Source organism: Ranitomeya variabilis, chromosome 2, assembly GCF_051348905.1.
Source record: "Ranitomeya variabilis isolate aRanVar5 chromosome 2, aRanVar5.hap1, whole genome shotgun sequence".
NCBI lineage: Eukaryota > Metazoa > Chordata > Amphibia > Anura > Dendrobatidae > Ranitomeya > Ranitomeya variabilis.
The window spans coordinates 213215118-213234942 of record NC_135233.1 but is presented as its reverse complement, the minus strand read 5'-3'; the positions used below and the strand labels follow the sequence as shown (position 1 = coordinate 213234942).

At 42.0% G+C, this 19825-nt stretch overlaps 1 protein-coding gene across 1 annotated transcript in view; it reads right to left on the bottom strand.

Annotated features, from left to right (window-relative positions):
• Positions 1-14398: 14398 nt before the first annotated feature.
• OLFML2A (olfactomedin like 2A) overlaps positions 14399-19825 on the bottom strand; it is a 118788-nt gene continuing 113361 nt past the window's right edge. Inside the window, exon 8 of the mRNA XM_077283564.1 lies at positions 14399-19199. Coding sequence (XP_077139679.1) covers positions 18598-19199 — 602 coding nt within the window. The 3' untranslated portion in view covers positions 14399-18597. The remainder of the gene's footprint in view (positions 19200-19825) is intronic.

Genomic DNA, 19825 nt, shown 5'->3' with positions numbered 1-19825 from the left:
GTCCTGTAATCAGGTTTTCCCAATATAAACTAAAGTCACCACCTTTAGTGCCTCCAGTCCAGCAATCTGTATATATGTCCCTAACCCCTTCCCATCCACATAGTACCCACAATCTCGTTCTTGTGCAGTAACACTTCTCTGCAGTGCTGAGATCAGAACAAAGTACTGGAGGATCTTCGGCTTATGTGAGCAGCCACTTAGATTATAATGGATTAATGTTCTGTCTGTTAAAAATTCGACTAGAACATGCATGCAAAAAAAAAAAAAAAAACGGATGCCAGTCTGTGGCCTAAATTGTGGGAAAATGTATGTATGTTCCTCTATAGGAGGGGATTACCGCAGAGGTTGAGGTACTAAAATAAGAAAGGGACTTGAGTAAATAATTTTAAAATATCCCAAAATTATTTTAAAAAAAGTTAACTTTGTTGAATGGAAAAAAAAGCAACTTTTCAAAATCGGCAGAAAATGTCTGTTTTTTGTCTTTGGAGCGTGTTTCTTGTCCTCTTTTATATACCCCCATGCCTTGTCTGCATGCCTGTATGTATGTCTCTGCATTGGCTCAGCTATAACCTTTGGAATACCTTTGAGACAGTTGTTAACCCAATGGGCAGAATTATGAACTGTAAGTGTTGGGCCACGGGTGGAAGAATTTGTAGTGACTTCTAAGCATTAGAGAAGGAACACATGGCTTTTTCGTTTTGATATGTGTCACCCAATCTCAAAAGACTCCATATCTGATATTTCTTTTACTCTAAGAACGTTGAAGAATCCCAGATCCAATATCCCTGCCTGTACAATACACAGAGATTTCTGATTATGAACAAATAAATGGAAATGCGTTGTTATTTTTTCTATGACTCACACATTATGAAGACTGAATAATACTATCAAACGCGGCAAAAACAACTATTAGTACCAGTAAATTCTATGGGTTAAAATATTGTGACGTCTATAATTTTAAGGTTAGGTTAATTTAACATTGAGAGATAGAGTATCAAAAATAAAATCCAGAAAATCACATTGTATAAATTCTATACATTTATTTGCATTTTGCAGTGAGAAATAAGTATTTGATCCCTCTGGCAAACAAGACTTAATACTTAGTGGCAAAACCCTTGTTGGCAAGCACAGCAGTCAGATGTTTTTTGTACATGTGTTAGGGGTCGAGTTCCCACCTCTGCACGGGGGGAATCTCGGGCCATCTCCACTGCGGTCTCCCATTCTTCTCCTGCCGCAGTGTAGCCTGCTCAGCAGAAACGTCAGTCCTAGCGTCTCGCTCAGTCTGACTCTGTACAAAGGGTTACTGTTGCTTTTCCAGCTTCTGCCATTGAAGCCAGTGCTGGGCAGCGGCGAGCAGATGCTTTTGAGACTAAGTCCTGCTTCTCTCGTTCTGAGCATGCCCAGAGTAAGATCTCTCAGTGGAGATTGAGGGTCACATGTTCAGATACTGCAGCTAAATCCATTGGTCCTCCAGGAAGGTCCTGAAGGTGCTCAGGCTCTGTAGCAACCTCTCATTGGTCCTTCTAGGAAGGTCCTGTACTTGCTGCAGCTATTTAAGGCTCTCATGACCGCACGGCCATGCGCTAGTGGTGAATCAGTTATGTGCATGCGCCAGTGTGGTCACATTTATGTGTGTTCAGGGACTCGGCTGAAATAAGCCCCTAGAATGCCGGCACCTCCGGCGAGGAGATTGTGTGCGTGGATTTAGGGCCCCGGCTAAAATAAGCCCCTAGAATACCGGCTCCACCGGTGAGGAGATTGTATGTTTGTGTTGCCACACACTGCCATCAACTTGGCAGTTGCTGGATACTCCTGTGAAGTCAACAGGGTTCCGCGTTTCTTAGTTGCCAAGGTCTCAGCTGCTGACTCAGGGCGTCCTCAGGCGCGGGCTCAAAAGCCACCAAAGGTCAGAGTGAGACCTGGCACAGCGTCTCTGTGAAGTAACAGAGTTCGCTTCTACCGCCATAAAGGGCCGCCACTTGCCAGCAGCAGGTCCTCTCCTGCACGGTGGACCCCGGCTGCGAACGCACCAAATAATATCTCTCAATAAACTCGGTGCATTCCGCCAGCCCTAACAACATGTCAAGAGGAATTTTGGTTCACTCCTTTTTGCAGATCATCTTTAAGTCATTAAGATTTTGAGGCTGTCGCTCGGCAACTCGGACCTTTGACTCCTTCCATAAGTTTTCTATGGGATTAAAGTCTGGAGACTGGCTAGGCCACTCCATGACCTTAATGTTCTTCTTTTTCACCCACTCCTTTGTTGCCTTGGCTGTATGTTTTGGGTCATTGTCTTGCTGGAAGACCAAGCCAAGACCCATTTTTAATGTCCTGGAGGAGGGAAGGAGGTTGTCACTCAGGATTTTACGGTACATGGCTCCATCCATTCTCCCATTGATGCAGTGAAGTAGTCCTGTGCCCTTAGCAGAGAAACACCCCCAAAGCATAATGTTTCTACCTCCATGCTTGACAGTGGGGATGATGTTCTTTGGGTCATAGGCAGCATTTCTCTTCCTCCAAACACGGCAAGTAGAGTTAATGCCAAAGACCTACATTTTTGTCTCATCTGACCACAGCACCTTCTCCCAGTCACTCACAGAATCATCCAGTTATTATTTGGCAAACTTCAGATGGGCCTGCACATGTGCTTTCTTGAGCAGGGGGACCTTGCGGGCACTGCAGGATTTTAAATGTTTACGGCGTAATGTGTTAGCAATGTTTTTTTTGGTGACTGTGGTCCCAGCTGCCTTCAGATCATTAACAAGTTCCCCCAGTGTAGTTTTAGGCTGATCTCTCACCTTCCACATGATCAAGGATACCCCACGAGGTGAGATTTTGCATGGTGCCCCAAATCGATGTTGATTGACAGTCATTTTGTATTTCTTCCATTTTCTTACTATTGCACCAACAGTTGTCTCCTTCTCACCCAGCGTCTTACTTATGGTTTTGAACATTACAGCTTTGTGCAGGTCTATGATCTTGTCCCTGACATCCTTAGAAAGCTCTTTGGTCTTGCCCATGTTGTAGAGGTTAGAGTCTGTGGACAGGAGTCTTTTATAAAGGTGACTATAGTAGGTGTAGTGCAGGTAACGAGTTGATTAGGAGCGCCTAACTGGTCTGTAGGAGCCCGAACTCTTAATGGTTTGTAGGGGATCAAATACTTATTTCTCACTGCAAAATGCAAATAAATTTATATAACTTATACAATGTGATTTTCTGAATTTTAGTTTTGATATTCTAACTCTCAATGTTAAAATTAGCCTACCCTTAAAGGGAACCTGTCACCCCGTTTTTTGAAGATGAGCTAAAAATAGCGTTAAATAGGGGCAGAGCTGGGCGTTACATTAGTGTCTTTGTGTGCCTTTATAACCTACCTAAGCTGCCGAAATACCTTTGTAAAGTCGCCGTTTTCTGCTGTCACTCACGCTGGTCTGGTCATATGGGCGTGGTGACAGCGCTGTTTTTCCCCCAGAAACCTGCTCATCATTCCGTTGGTGGCGTAGTGGTGTGCGTATGTCCAAAGCGAAGATCCACTGCCCAGGAGATTCAAAACAGCGCGGTCTTCGCAATTCGCCGTTTACCGGTGGGCTCGGCCATCTTTTCTGTGGCCGCGCATGCGCAGATGGAGCGCTCTGCTGCCCGGGGCTTCAGGAAAATGGCCGCCGCGATCTCCATCTGCGCACGCGCGGAATCCCGCGGCCATTTTCCTGAAGCCCCGGGCAGCAGAGCGCTCCATCTGCGCACGCGCGGCCACAGGAAAGATGGCCGCGCCCACCGGTAAACGGCGAATAGCGAAGACCGCGCTGTTTTGAATCTCCTGGGCAGTGGATCTTCGCTTTGGACATGCGCACACCACTACGCCACCAACGTAATGAAGAGCAGGATTCTGGGGGAGAAACAGCGCTGTCACCACGCCCATAGGACCAGACCAGCGTGAGTGACAGCAGAAAACGGCGACTTTACAAAGGTATTTCGGCAGCTTAGGTAGGTTATAAAGGCACACAAAGACACTAATGTAACGCCCAGCTCTGCCCCTATTTAACGCTATTTTTAGCTCATCTTCAAAAAACGGGGTGACAGGTTCCCTTTAAAATTATAGACTGTTCATGACTTTGTCAGTGGGCAAACTTACAAAATCAGCAAGGGATCAAATACTTATTTTCCCCCACTGTAGCCTAGTAAGTGACACATTTCTGGAATCAGGATCTCCGCTCCTACATTATGCTGCTTTCAGATTAGGTGGCAAAACCCTATGACAGATTCCCTTTTAAGTACCAGGTGGTTTTTCATTTTTTGATCTTTCATTTTTTGCTCTCCTTCTTCCAAGAGTCATAATCTTTTTTTGTTTTCGTCCAACATAGCCAAATGAGGTCTTGTTTTTGAAGGGTGAGTTGTAGTTTGAATGGCACCATTTATGTTGCCATGCAATCTAGTGGAAAATGGGGAAAACAATTCCAAGCGTGGTGAAATTTTTTAAAAAAACACTGCAATTATGTGATGGTTTTTTAGGTTTTGTTTCTGTGCCTTTCATTTCACAGTAAAAATAGCCTAGCAGCATAATTCTGCAGGTCAGTATGAATATTGAATTAGATAATCTGGTACCACCAATCAGCTCAAAAATAAGTGTCTAGCAAGGTAGGGCTGTAGTTAAATAAAATATAACGCACAAGTTTGGAGATGAATGTCCCAGATACGCTACTACCAGATATAAGACTACTTTATGGGTTGTCGGATCCTATACCGGAACACACTGGGGAAGGCCCATTCACCGATTGTTAATTGAAAAGTTGCAAAATGCCCCCTAACTCAGGTGACCAGTCTACATTGGATGTGTTCTTGGAATTAGTAAGCAAGGATCTGGAGAGTTTGGCCACGAAAAGAAATAGGGGGGCCAATTTCAAACTGTCTAGGCAAGAAATGGAGGCATTGCTGAATCTAGAGCAGGATCGGAGTATAGTATGCAAGCCCTCAGACAAGGGTGGGAATATAGTAGTAATGGACTGTATGAAGTACCAACTTATGTGTGAGAATATATTGAATAGTCGTGAGTCCTATGAACAGCTATCAAATAATCCTACTCCCACTTTTGTCAGATCTCTAAAAGGGATCTTGGATAGAGGTTTTACTAAATCGCTCATTGACAAAAATGAGTATAATTTTCTATACCCTAAACATTCAACAATGCCAAAATTCTATTGCCTCCCGAAGGGGAGACCTATAGTGTCTGGAATTGAGAGCACCAGCCACCATGCTGGGATATACCTTGACAAGGTCTTAAAGCCTTTTGCCTTAGCTCTCAATTCCTACACTAGAGACTCAACAGATCTCTTGAGAAAACTGGACGGCTTGATCCTGGACCCACAATCCATACTATGTAGTATAGACGTTGAGGCCCTATATTCGTCCATCAATCATGTTGACGGAATAAGGGCAGTTGAATATTTTCTTAAAGGTAGAGGCCAACAATGTCAAGATCACAATAGGTTTATTCTTGAACTACTGGAATTCTGTTTGACAAAGAATATCTTTACATTCAATGGCAAAATCTTCCACCAGCTCAGGGGCACTGCGATGGGCATTTCTTGTGCGCCATCGTATGCAAATTTGCTCCTGGGCTGGTGGGAGGAGACAATTGTCTTTGGGGACCAATATAGCGATGAATGTTCAAAGATATTGTTTTGGGCAAGTTATTTAGATGATGTCCTATTAGTCTGGAATGGGGAAGTATCAGAATTGATAGATTTTGTTAAAAAGCTGAATGTTAACCCTCTGGGTCTAAGATTTACTTTTGAGTATCATAGGGAAAAGCTTCCTTTCTTGGACATTTGTATCCAAAAGACATTTGAAGGACATGTCAATACAAAAACATATCGTAAACCTACCTTTACAAATGCCCTTTTAAGGTGGGAGAGTCACCATCCCCCCCCTTGAAAAAGAGTATCCCTAAGGGGCAATACATGAGGATTCGCCGTAACTGCTCCTCAGAAGTTGACTACAGGGAGCAGGCAACGGAATTACGCCAGCGCTTCCAAAACAGAGGATACCCGGATGGGATCCTCCGGAAGGCCTATAGGGAAACAAGAGGTATGAGTAGAACTGGACTGTTGAATCCAACAGGTCGAGAAGAGGGAGACTTAAAGAGTCGATTTATTACGACCTATAATTCAGGAGCGGATCAAGGGAGATCGATCCTTACAAAACATTGGTCGATTCTGAGGATGGACGACGACATTGGAGACCTAGTGGGACCCCATCCCCTGATCACCTACAAGAAAGGGAGATCAATAGGTGATAGGATTGTACAGAGTCATTTTTCCCCCCCAAAAAGTGAAATGTCGTGGACCAATAAAATGAGAGGATGCTACCGATGTAGCGGCTGTGTAGGTTGTCCTGTAATGAAGACGGGTCAATATTTCAAAAGCAATGTCACCGGTCAGGAATACAAAATCCGCCACTTTATAAACTGTCGATCCAGAGGAATTGTGTATAAGGCAACATGCTCATGTGGTATGGAGTATGTGGGAAAGACCACACGTGAGCTTAGGAGAAGAGTGGGGGAACACCTGAGGGATATTGCCCTCAGGAGAGACACGCCATTGGCAAGACATATTGCCACTGTACATGACGGGGATGTATCGGGCTTGAGGTTCATGGGGATTGACAAGATAGAGGCACCAAGAAGGGGTGGAAATTGGGACAGGAGGGTGCTGCAATGCGAGACGAAATGGATATTTCGCCTCAAAACACAGCAACCTTTAGGTCTCAATGAGAACCTAACCTTCTCTTGTTTTCTATAGTATATTTTTGAAGTACGGCATTGGCAGCAGCCCTCCTGTATTCTTTCCCCCAAAAAAAACCCTCTTTATCCTTTTCTATCTGTTTCATGGAGTTCCTTTTTTCGGGCACCTATGCAGAACAGCTTTAAAATAGGGACTGGTAGGACCCTATAGGGACAGCCGCCGTGGAGTTGGGGGCGCCAATTCTCGTGCTTAGGGTGCCAACCCCCACTGACCAGGTAGGATAAGATATTAGGGCCCATTAGGGAAAAATAGGAAGCCCAAGGTCCACTAGGTCTCCAGTCGTCATCTAATAACAATGTGTGGGATTTAACACACATTTAAAACTATTGGATATGCTCAATAGTAAACTTGGACCTATTAATAAAACATTTTTTTGTCCCCTTTATCCTTCTTTGTCCCCTAACCTAATTGATCCCTGTAGAGGGGACTTCTATTTCCTCCCTAGAGTCCCCATGATATGAATTCAAAAGTGACCAGGATACATGATTGGAGTAAAAATATTGTATTTTCAAATAAAAGAGAAGTAGTCCCGCGGGAGCATTTGGGTTTGGGAAGCCCCTCATTAAGAGCTCAGGTAGATGTGTTGTACACCTGGAGTTAGGAAACCACTAAGGCATTGCTTTATAGAATCCTCCTCCCAAGGATTGGAAGTTGTAGGATTCGTAGAATATGTATGTATATAATTAAAAATTACTCCCCCTATTCATCAAGGTGTGTAACTAGACGTTTGAAGTGCCTGAGGGGTTAAAATCTTATACTTGACAGTCACGTCTTCTACTCCTTCTGGAGGTGGAGTTTCTCTCCTGTCCTCCGGACCGGTAGTGACGTCTGCGTGTCACTATGCGCCTCACGAGGATATATTTCCTTATGGGGCGTTCTGAGTTACAGATCATGTGACCGCTTGATAACCGGAAATAGGGCTCCGGCGAGTCACACACGCGGAGAGATTGGCGCTTCTATATAAATGAAGGTATTGCACGTGCAGTGACCCACCCTCCTAAATGACACATATTTGACTGTACTTAGCGGCCTCTCCCCTGATGACTGGGAACAAGAAATGCGTTGGGAGAACCTAATATGAAGGAGGACGTAACGATGGTTGGGATGAAATCCAGAGCAATGAGGTTTTGAAAGGGCACGTGGAGAGCCCCCTCATGTGTAAAAGCATCACAACTCATCTTGCTGTAAGCTGCGAAGCAAGGGACCTGCATCTTGGGTGAGATCGTTCCTGTATTTCAGCGGCTAATATAAGTGGCGAATTTAACAGTATAAAATATAGGCCACTTGAGAAGCACTTTTTATGGTGTGATATTCCATGAAAAAGGTGTATTATGCTGGAGTTTAATGGCGCATGATTGAAGCGCCTGAGAGTATTTGTATGTTGTCTGTTATGTGTTTTTGGTAAATATGGATTTTATGAGACAATATGGCTCTTTTTAATAGATTAAATTAAAAGTTATATTTTATTTAACTACAGCCCTACCTTGCTAGACACTCAGTATGAATATTGCAATGATGTACTTTCATTTTTTTCCTTATTTACCATATTTTTTGGACTATAAGATGTATAACAATGTGGTGGAAAATAGGGGGTGCATCTTATAGTTCGGATGTACCGGCTCTGTCTCAGGATGGGGAGGTGGGGGAGCGACAGAGGCAAAGCAGCAGGTAACAGGAGGAAGGAGCCGGCTGCTGCGGCAAATCCCTGTGCCTCCTGCTAAACAGAAATGAATATTCACTGCATTCCACGTCCATGGGAGTGGAGAGCAGTGAATATTAATTTCTCTTTACTAGCAGACATGCTGTTAGCCGCTGCAGCCCGCTTTCTGCAGCTGCCGGGAATTCGCTTGTGCCTACTATGTAAGGGAATGAATATTCACTGCTCTCCACTGTCCTGTCATAGGCATGGAATGCAATGAATTAACTTTCCCTTTAATAGCGTTCACACGTGAAGGCCTGGCAGCTGCAGGAAGCCGGCAGCTGCGGCTAGTACTGTGCCTGCTATTGAAGAGCAATGAATACTCACTGCTCGCTACGCACATAGTCCTGGGGTGGAGAGCAGTGACTATTCTGGCAGCTGTGCTCTGCTTGTAAGCAGAACATAACATCACTGCCTTGAGCTGCTTACAAGGATAAAGCAGCTGCTGGCATCGGAACAAGACGCTGCGAGGGAACGCAGGAAGGTAACTAGAATGGTTTATGTTTTTTATGTTTTTTTCTGACGGGGCCAAGCATACCAGGATGGAGATGGAAGCCAATTATACCAGGGTAAGGATGGGACCATGCATATCAGGATAGGGATTAGAGGACCATGCATACCAGGATAGGGATGAAGGTGTCATGACTACCAGGCTAGGGATTGTGGCCATGCCTACCAGGCTAGGGATGAGGGGGGCCATGCCCGCCAGGATAGGAATGAGGAAGACATGCCTACCAGGCTAGGGATGAGGGGCCATGCATACCAGGACAGAGATGAGAGGGGGCCATGCCCACCAGGATAGGAATGAGGGGGACATGCCTACCAGGCTAGGGATGAGGGGGCCATGCATACCAGGACAGAGATGAGGGGGGCCATGCCCACCAGGATAGGAATGAGGGGGACATGCCTACCAGGCTAGGGATGAGGGGACAATGCATACCAGGATAGGGATGTGGGGGACCATTCCTACCAGGCTAGAGATGAGAGGGCCATGCCCACCAGGATGGTGATGGGGGCCAATAATACCAGGATAAGTATGGGGCCATGCATACCAGGATGGAGATGGGGGCCCTGCATACCAGGATAAGGATGAGGGGGCCATGCATAACAGAATAGGGATGAGGGAACCATGCATACCATGATGGTGATGGGGCCAATAATACCAGGATAAGGATGGGTCCATGCATACTAGGATATAGATGAAGGGGTCATGCCTACCAGGATAGGGATGAGGGGGCCATGCCTACCAGGATAGGGATGAGGGGGACCATGCCTACCATGCTAGGGATAAGGGGGCCATGTCTACCATGCTAGGGATAAGGGGGAAATGCCTACCAGGATAGGGATGAGGGGGCCATTCTTACAGGATAGTGATGAGGGGGCCATTCTTACCAGGATAGGGATGAGGGGGGCATATACACCAGGATAGGAATGAGGGGGCCATACATACCAAGATGGAGATGAAGGGACCATATATGCCAGGATATGGGATATTAGTACAGAATTGACCACATTGTTTGCTTCAATTTTTTTTCTAATTTCCTCCTCTAAAACCTAGGTGTGTCTTATGGTCCGGTAGTTTTATAGTCCGAAAAATACGGTAAGTGGTGGAAAAAAGAACCCCAGATATTCGAAAATACAGTGACGTAAAAATTTGGGCACCACTTTTAGATATCATTTCATCTTCAACTTGCTTAACTGTTCACATTAACAGTAATATTGACCAGGAGTGCCCAAACTTTATGGTATTTTTTGCTTTTCGATTTTTTATCTTTGCAGTTTTTACTGATAGGGCTAATTGATATTATGTTTTGATAGACTTTTATGTTAACATTTTTTATTTTTGTAACATCTTTTTTTTAATTGGGCAAAATGGGAGTGATTTTAATTTTAATTTTTCTTACATTTTCTAAACTTTTTCTGATTTTTACCTATTTTTTTAGTCTCTTTTGGGAGGTATACTTGCAATCGCCTTGTTGCTTTGCATTGTATAGTAAAAAATCACAGACTCCTATGAAGACAGGCCGTAAGTCTTCATAGTAGCACCATCATGACTTGCATTGGATTTTTAAGCAAACTCCTGGCTGCCATGACATTGGGGAATGGGCAAATGGGCACATGAAATGGCACGCCCATGGGCTTTATGATGTAAATTCTGCACTCAGGAATTGAAGGGGTGCATTAAATAGGTAGACTGCAGTAGATAAAACCCAGTGTCACCTGCTGCTGTTAAAGGCAATGACAGGCAGCTAAATAACATAGCCATCATCTGCCAGGAATGGGGCAGGATCAGCTTCTGAGCTTGCTCCTTACATCCGCTCCTGGTGGTTGCCATACATGTACTGTATGTCGCTCCTCGTTAAGGGTTTAAACGTTAATAACTGCACCTTTTAGTCCATTATTGAGGTATTCCAGTAATGTTCTTATCATTTTATAATCACATGGATTTCAGTAATCTCAACTTCAATCTAATGAACTAGGACTAGCCCATAGAGGCGTTTACTTGCTGGGACTAGTCCGAGTTAACTTGCCTTCTGACTGTGATTGACAGTCCTCACATTGTCGATGATTTCACTATTTGTGCTCTTCCCGGCACCTCTGTTCCCCTAATAACCCACAAAATGGCAGTAACAAGGGCAGTATTGGGGTAATAGCAGGTGAAGGTCTGCACTAGATGCATAGAAAATGAGTATGAGAGCAGAGAAGATGATCTTTTGTGAGTGTCTTTCTTGTGGTGAAGTAAATCTTCTTTCATTAAAATACATGTATCATCCAATGACCCAGTGATTGGTGAAGGAACCATATCCATGGTATTTTGACAAGAGTTTACAAACTTTTTTCTGTTGAACACAATATCATGATGAATGGCTCGTATATTTCTTCTGTCCTAAACCACTTTCTCGCACTTGGCAAGAGCCTTCATAAAAGCTTCTTGTGCTGACAACTATTTGCATTCGAGTCCAATGGGTCATTTACTAGATACATGGACGCCACTTGTGAATCCACTTCCAAACATCAATGTTCTTCACTGGTTCATGTCTAATTAATTTTAACAAAGCAAAAGTACTTGCTTGATCGGAGGCCAACATATGGTTTCTGAGTGATTTGTGGAGGAAGAGACGGAAATCACAATCATATGGTTAAAAATGAATCTGTAGGAACTTCTACGACAGAGAGCCATAACCTTTGGGCCGCTTGAAGTTCATGTAAAGATATTTGCAGAAAAAACAATAGAAAGGGAAATAACAATGTTCTCACACTTTAGTGTAGTGGAAAATAGCTCAGCTATATTGGTGTACTTTCGAGATAAAGTGACGTCAGTCGACTGGTATTTATTACCATGAATGTGACATTATTGAGATGAATTGAGAAGTGTAAAGAGATGTAATTTTATATAATTTCCCTACCTAATTTTAACCTTAAAGGGTCATTCGGATCCTGAAAAAAAAGTGATAAAATAACAAAGTAAGCTATACTTCATTCTTCTTTTCCCTGGCCGACCAGTGCAGAAGCTCCGGTGGAGTCCTCATTCGTTGGTTATAAGGACCCAGTGGATGACCTCTGCAGCCAACGGTGTCCTCATGACATTGTACAGGCACTAACACTCATTGACTAGAGCCATGAACCCTGTAGTATGGTATGTTATTGGCGAGGCAGCAGTCATAACACTGACGAACTTGAAAACCACTAAAGCTTCTGCAGTGGATCACTAGGTGCCATTTAGGAAAAGCCTGGAGCTTACCTGAGGTTGCAGGACCTGCACTAAAAGGTCCTCAATGGAAAATGTAGGGGCCTACCACCGCAAACCTAGCTTCTGCACCACTGCTCCTCATGGGTGGAGCTTCTGCTGGGAACAATAATGATTGGTTGGAAATTGAACTGGTACTCTTCTATACATCCCAAGAGGAATCATTTCAGCCACCTTTTCTTGAAAGAATATTGAGCTGCGATACCAGACAAAGCGAATAAACAAAGATGTGGATTCCAGTGGCCGGACCTCAATTATATATTGATGCTATAGTCTAACTATATTTTATTATAAATACCTTTAAAGAGAATTGCAATTCTGTGTTTCCATGCCAAAATATTTAGGCAAAACGCTCATCGGGTGGTGTGTGGCTGCCTGATTTTATGAACTGTATTGGTAATGTATGTTAGATTATTCTTTTGTGAAGGCCATTGACTATTTATGTATTTATACACAGTTGTCACTTCGATATTTAGTCTAATGCCTAATATGGATAAACTGAATTATTATGTCTTGTATTATAAGCTCTGGTCAGTCTATCTCCCATTTTTCTACTATCCTCACTCTTGTGTATTTTTAATATAGATATATTTTAATGCTGTATATTTTTGATACCTTAATTATTATATATTTTGTCGTGTTGGTATTTTCAAATCCTGCATGTAGTACGAGGTGTAGCTGAAATAGTGTATTCCTCAAAACGCCAACCTATGTTTAGCATCAAAGCGAGAAGCTTAATTTAGATCTGAATTAAGATGTTTCTGTAATCTCTGTCTGGGAATGTAGAACTAATGTCAGTCCTGGTGTCACGCATTGACTTGTAATAAAGCATAAATGTTGACTATAAAGTCATGGGCAATCTTGGATATCGAAAAAAAAATATTTTTAACATAAAGTGGTCTTCCTCTACTTTAAAGGGAACCTGTCACCTGAATTTGGCGGCCCTTTTTTTGGTCCGATGGGCGGTGTTTTCGGGTGTTTTATTCACCCCTTCCTTTCCCGCTGGCCGCACGCTGGCCGCAATATCGTCTTGAAGTTGATTCGCTTTCCTTCGTAGAACACGCCTGCGCAAGGCATGAATACATGTGGCCAGAGGCATGAATACAGTATATAGGAGAGGGGACTGGCTGATACTGTACAGCTGAGATCCTTCAAGCAGGACAGTTTAATCCCTGCACTGCTGAAAGAAACCCGCACCATTTAATATGATGGAGACATGCTTTTATTCAGCACAGGAGTACGAGAACTCAGACACTGCAATCTTCTGGCTCCTCTCTGTCATGGCAAAACTGTGACACTCAGACATGGGACTGCTACTCAATACAAGGAAAACAGAGATATTGACTACTGCCAGGTATGGCCGGGACACATTTGAGATGGATGGCAACAAACTGGAAGTTGTAAAGGATCAATGATCAAGATGCAAAGTTGACATCGGAAGTCAATAAGAGAAGAGCTATGGGCAAATCAACATTGAAGACAATGGACGAGGTCTTCAAATTGAGGAACATTTCACTAGCGATGAAGACACGGCTCGTACATAGTCTGGACTTTTCTGTAGTACCATTTGGATGTGAAACTTGGATGAAAAAGAAGCAAGACAGAAAAAGAATCCACACCTTCGAAATGTGGTGCTGGAGAAGGAGGCTATCAATACCATGGATGGCAGGAAGAACAAACAAATCAGGCCAAATGTCACTGGAAGCAAGATTCGCCAAGCTACAACTTGCCTACTTTGGACACATCATACGAAGAGAGCAACCACTGGAGAAGGACATCATGGTTGGAAGAAAAGGAACAAGGTGAAAAGGAAGACCAGCAACCTGATGGTTTGATACTATCAAGATAAGGGTGGAGAAGACCCTGGTGGACATACCTAGGCTTGCACAAGATCAATCTTCCTACAGAGCGTTCATCCATCAAGTCGGCTTGAGATCGAGCCGAAGGCCATTAAATAATAATAATAATAATAATAATAATATAACACTTGTTGTTCTACAACTTATACAACCGTACCATTAGTGGGTTTGATTAATAAAATCATCCTTTTTTTATTCCCATATAAACCCATGCTGTAAAAATCTGGATGTGTCCCACAATAATGAACCAGATCAATGAAAAGCAACTGATGAAAAATTTCAATCCATAGACTGACATTTTAACATTTTATTACTTTCTTTTACAGTTCAGCAGAACATATAGATGTTGACTCTATAATAACTCATAAGTTACTTTTAATAGAATAAAAATGAAATACGCCATATTCGCTGTAACCGCTTTATACTGAGCACAAACATCACTCGTACGGGGAAGGGTAACAAAATCAGATTTAAGCAGCAGTACTGACAATGTGAATGACTCTCATTAAATTATTCATCCAATGAATGCACATGTTATATACAAATGGTAATGCAGTATCCCAATTTACATCCAAGGAACTTTTTTTTAAAAATAAGGTATATATATTTTTTTTACATATTTTTACATCCAATAAAGAATATATTCAACATGTTTAATACGGCATGGCATAATATGAAAATGAATATACTCCTTTTACATTTACAAATAGAAGAAACAGCAGGGGCAGGAAAGCGAGGGGGTTAAAAAAACATTTTTGATAATTAGGCGAGGTTCACACTAGTGAATTGGTCCACAAGTAACAGTTGGCCTCCCGATCCGAACTTACCGCCTTGTATGTGTCTATGAGACTGTAACTTTGGGCCGGGAGACTCTCGATCAGTCCAGGCAATGTGGTCTGTATTCGGACTATGACATATGCTCGTATTTTTTGGCTGCTGGGAGTTATAACATTAGAAATTTTGGACTGGTCACTTAGACAAGTCAGGAAATTACACTGATGGAGTTCAGTAGTTGAGACCTCCAACAATGCACTAGAATAACGAGTAGCCGTTGTTTTCATTTTTATATCAAAAATCAATAGTACATAGGAAAATAAGAGAATTTGTAATATATCTCATCAGATAAATCTGCCTCTTTCTCCTTTTAGACTGATCTTTCACTCTCAATTTAATAGGAAAAAAAAATGTTTTAAGTGATTTTCCTATTACTGAGATAAATGATTGTTGGTGCCTTTAAATTTCTGTGGAGGGGGAGGAGTTAGAAGCCGACATGGACATTCTGCTGTAAAAACGACAGTTACAGTTCTCCATAGAACTTTATGAGCACCAACTGCCATCTGCCAAAAAACAGATACTTGTTTTTTTTTTACTTTGAGAAAGGCATCAGTCCGCTGCCGAAAGTTGGGGCAATAAAGAACCATTTTGGAGCACAAAAGGCTTCTCGTTTACTGCAGCGCAGCCCGTTTAACATGATATCGTCCTCCTCTACTAACTGCCATCTCCTATCTCAGTAATGGGAAAATCTGTATTCGCTGTAGACAGATTTTAGCCTTGAGAATTTTGAGAATTAAACATCACTCCTGGAGTATTAGCAAGAAGATTTCTCTAATATGATGTATTACAAAGTTTCTTATTTTCACATGTACTTTTGATTTATGAAAAAAATAAAGTTACTTTTACTTTCAAAACTTGCAAATTGTCTTCACATTAACTCTTTATTGATCTGAAATGCAGAAATCTATGGATACGGTATGTAGGAGTCAAAAGATAGTATGTCCTGGCCATTACCAAGCCTTGGATGTATCTTCTTTTAACTTCTAGAAATATATCATTCTTCAGACACGGGAAAACTATAAAGTACCACTTTCACTTGAATTGTTCAGCTTCAGTCCTGTGCCACGTGGGGTCTAGATTGTGCATTGTAACAGATGGGGGCTGGCTTAGCTATTGAAACGAGCATTCAGCCAGCGCACAGGGCTACTGAACCTGGGACCAAGGGTGATAAATAAAATTTGGGTAACATTTGCAAATAAAAGTATATATTATACATTTTTAAAGGGACTGTTTGAAAAAAAGTTATCACCTACTCTCAGGATATGTGATTACTTATTGATCGGTGGGGGCCCAACTCCTGGGACTTGCACTGAACAGGAAGCTTTTATCCCTGTGAAAATGGATAAAAAAGCGATTGTCACCCCATTCATTCCCTATAGGGCTGCTCTCTGCTTTTTCTGGCAGTCCGTATGGAAGGAATGGAACTGGATTTTGGGCATCCTTCCTGGCACTTCATTTTGGAACAGGGCTAAAAGTTGTCCATCCCCATTCTATCAATTGGTCAGACCCCCAAAACAGTGAGTCATCACCTATTCTGTAGATAGCCAATAACTTATTTTAACCAGACATCCCATCTAATAATATACTGAAGACATCTAAAAGTATTTTTTTGAAAATGGACAGCCCCTTCAAACCATAGCTCACTTTATTCCTAGAGCGTATGTATGTTCAGTAGAAGCAATGTGCGAAACACTGTGCGAAACATGCTATGTACTGCAGTCATTGAGCTAATTGAATGGAGGCCATTGCTGGCGTAATTAATGTTATGGACCTTCTGTAATCTAATTCAGTTTAGAAGCTGAAAAACTCTAAGAACCTTTCCAAAAGAACCCAAAAGTGAACGTGTTCTCTAAATGTAGGTCATCAAAACAAACTCAACTGGAGAACTCAAGCCCAGCTGTTACATGTGCTAAATTGTCTGTCTCATGTGGATTAGAAGTCCCAAAACCAAAGAGGAAAACTGGAAAAACGTCACAAACATTTCTGTAGTTATATAAACTGTGAGAAAATAGAGTTGGTATCGGTGATTTGGCACTCTGGACTTTTATTCCTTCAAGACTTGGCTGTATTTTTGCTTCTTAACACCCATTTGTTGAGTGACAACGCACAGGTGAAAGAAGTCATTTCTGCTTGTTGTATATTAGAACTGTCAGAAAAGAAATCTGTCACCCCAAAAAAAGACGAGTTGGATGTCAATTTCACAATTTCAAAGAGGAACTGCAATTTTCTAAGGGTGTAAATTGAAGAAAGGGTGTCTTGATCCAAAAGGGCTTCTTCGTGAAGAACATTCTGGAGGGAATATGTACAGAAAGTTATTTTAGGCTTTTTAAAATATAAAAAACAAAAAAATAGAGAACGAGTGTAATGAGTGTGATATATGGGCAAAAAGATGTAAATTTACAGTACACTGAGGCAGCCACTACAACTAGTGGAGAAGATCTATTTGGTTATGCAACAAGACGAGTCTTTCTGGAAACCGCCTCCTACCTGACGGCATCTACAACTCCTACTTTGATTAGTTGGCCTGGCAAGATGTCATCATTGTGACGTAATGCCACTGGATGTCCCGATTGACCAGATAATCAAAAGAGGCATTGTAGATGACATCACGTAGGTGCTGGTTCTCAAAGTTACATTCCAGTGGCCACAGAATACCGATGTGGCCGTTGGACCATGGTCTTGCAAATTGCATATTGTCAGAATGGATCTATAGTAGAAGTTCATTTTATGGGTCTTTCATGGTTTTGTCTAGCCCATCCAGATCTAAGGGAGCCATGGACATTAAATATGACAGGACTGTCCAGCTGTCTTATGAATTTGTGGCGTTATGGCTTTCCCCCGACATCATGGATCAGGATCATGATCACTGCCGATCTCTCAGGAGATAAGCTGCCATAAGAGGTGTCTGTCATCGTTTTCCTTGACTCTCCACGTTGAAAGCATATGCAAGTTCAGCCAAGCAGTGTTCAATTCAGTCGGTGCCATAAGAATGAGAGTTGGGGATTTTTCAAAAACATAGCCTTCTTATTTTACAAGAACTAAAGGGCTATTTTTAAAAAAAAGTAAATCCAAAAAAACCCTTTTAATAAATCTGCTATGGAAAATGCTCAATACGATCCAAAAAGTTAAGAATTGTTTGGGGAAATTGGTAAGGACGTCAAGTACCCCATATATCAATACATCTAAAATTATTTATTTTTTTACAAAATTGTAATATAATGTTCTTTCAGCACAATGTAGCTGTTTTTGGAATAATCCTACTACAAATACGGTAAGCGTGGGGTGACAATATATTCTTTGGTGGTCCATTTAAATAAATCTTGTTTTGTGTTAAGGTTGTTCAATCTCTTTCATTGGGGTTACACTTAAAAATATAGGATGTCAAAATATCGAGAGAGAAACTGGCTTTCTTTTATGTGGTTGAGCCATTCATCTCGGGTCCATTCACACGTTTACAATTTTTGTTCAGCTTCTTAACAAAGGATTAGTCACATACCACATTTTCGCAGCCATTACACTTGTCTTGGCCAGAGTATTTCCACCTCTTAACAGCCAGAGGATAATACTTTAGTTGCTCCCCAAGCAACATGTTATAACTGATGGGTAAAAGTGCTTTTCTTTGTAGAGGACTGACCTACGTCCTAACAAGCTGCCAATTCAGTCGACAAAGTTCACTTTGTAGGTCAGCTGGTGTCCATTGTCCCAGGCGTATAGTACTTTTTCTTTGGGGTTATAGTCAATCTGAGTTGTGAAGGCATACTCGTTAATGAAAGGCAACTTTGGATTTGCGTCAGTATCTGTGTGAGTATCATAAGCATAGGAGATCTGCCCTTCTTTATGGTTGTAGACATCCACGGCATAAAGGATGCCACATATTATAAAACAGTTTCCATAGGAATTACGTTTGAGGCCAGTTTTCCATGTAGTCTCCTTCTTCACCGATAAGTCGTTAGGGTCAAGTTTACTGATAACTATGACTTCTTGTTGAGAGTAATCATAGTCAACAGATGGGTAGATGACCCATAAGCCGCTTTCATCTACAGCAAAATCGATATCCGAGTGTCCTCTCCATTTCCATGGAGTGGTGTCTTCGTAAACGACATCATGAAGAAGAGTCCAGGCCGCTACAAAGCGTTGCTTCAGGTCATACTTGATAATGTTTTTGGTAAAAGCTCTGTTGTAATAGAAGGCTCCCTGATATACCACATGTCCTGTGCCGATCCAGTTGTAAGGAACCTTGTACAGATTACTCCAACGACCTGCGAAACAAATGAACATTGTAAAGTAAAGCCTCAAAACTGGTCGTGACATCAGTGATGGACCCTATATATGGAGACTGGAGGTGGGTCTACATGGACTGAATTCTGCCGGCAAATGAGTAACAATCAATAAAATAAAAAAATTAATTGGCATTTCAAGGGCCCTTAATCCTGACTGTCTGGGGATGGAATTATTGTATACAAGCACTTATTACTTTTATCAATCTAAGATGAGATAAGCCCTTTAGAAAGGATCTGTCACCTGATCAAAAGTGGACAGTTTTTGCTCTTATTTTATTTCCACTTCTTTCCTGACTATTTAGACTTTTTTTTTAAAGCCCCCATACCATCCCAGAGATATGGACTTTTTCATTTAGTCCTAATTTTTATGGCCTTTATCAATGGGGCATGACTCATAGAGTAATTATGCAACATAGCATAAAGACCCGCCCCTGAGGATCCCATGAGCCATTTCCACCTGGTAAAGACTACACAAATTATAGATGTAAAGGCTACTCTCTCTGGAACTATATGTAGGGTTTAAAATATAGCAACAGGGAATAAAGTAAGAGCAAAAACTGGGACCTTATGATTTAATGAAAGATCCTTTTTAGTGATGAGCTAAT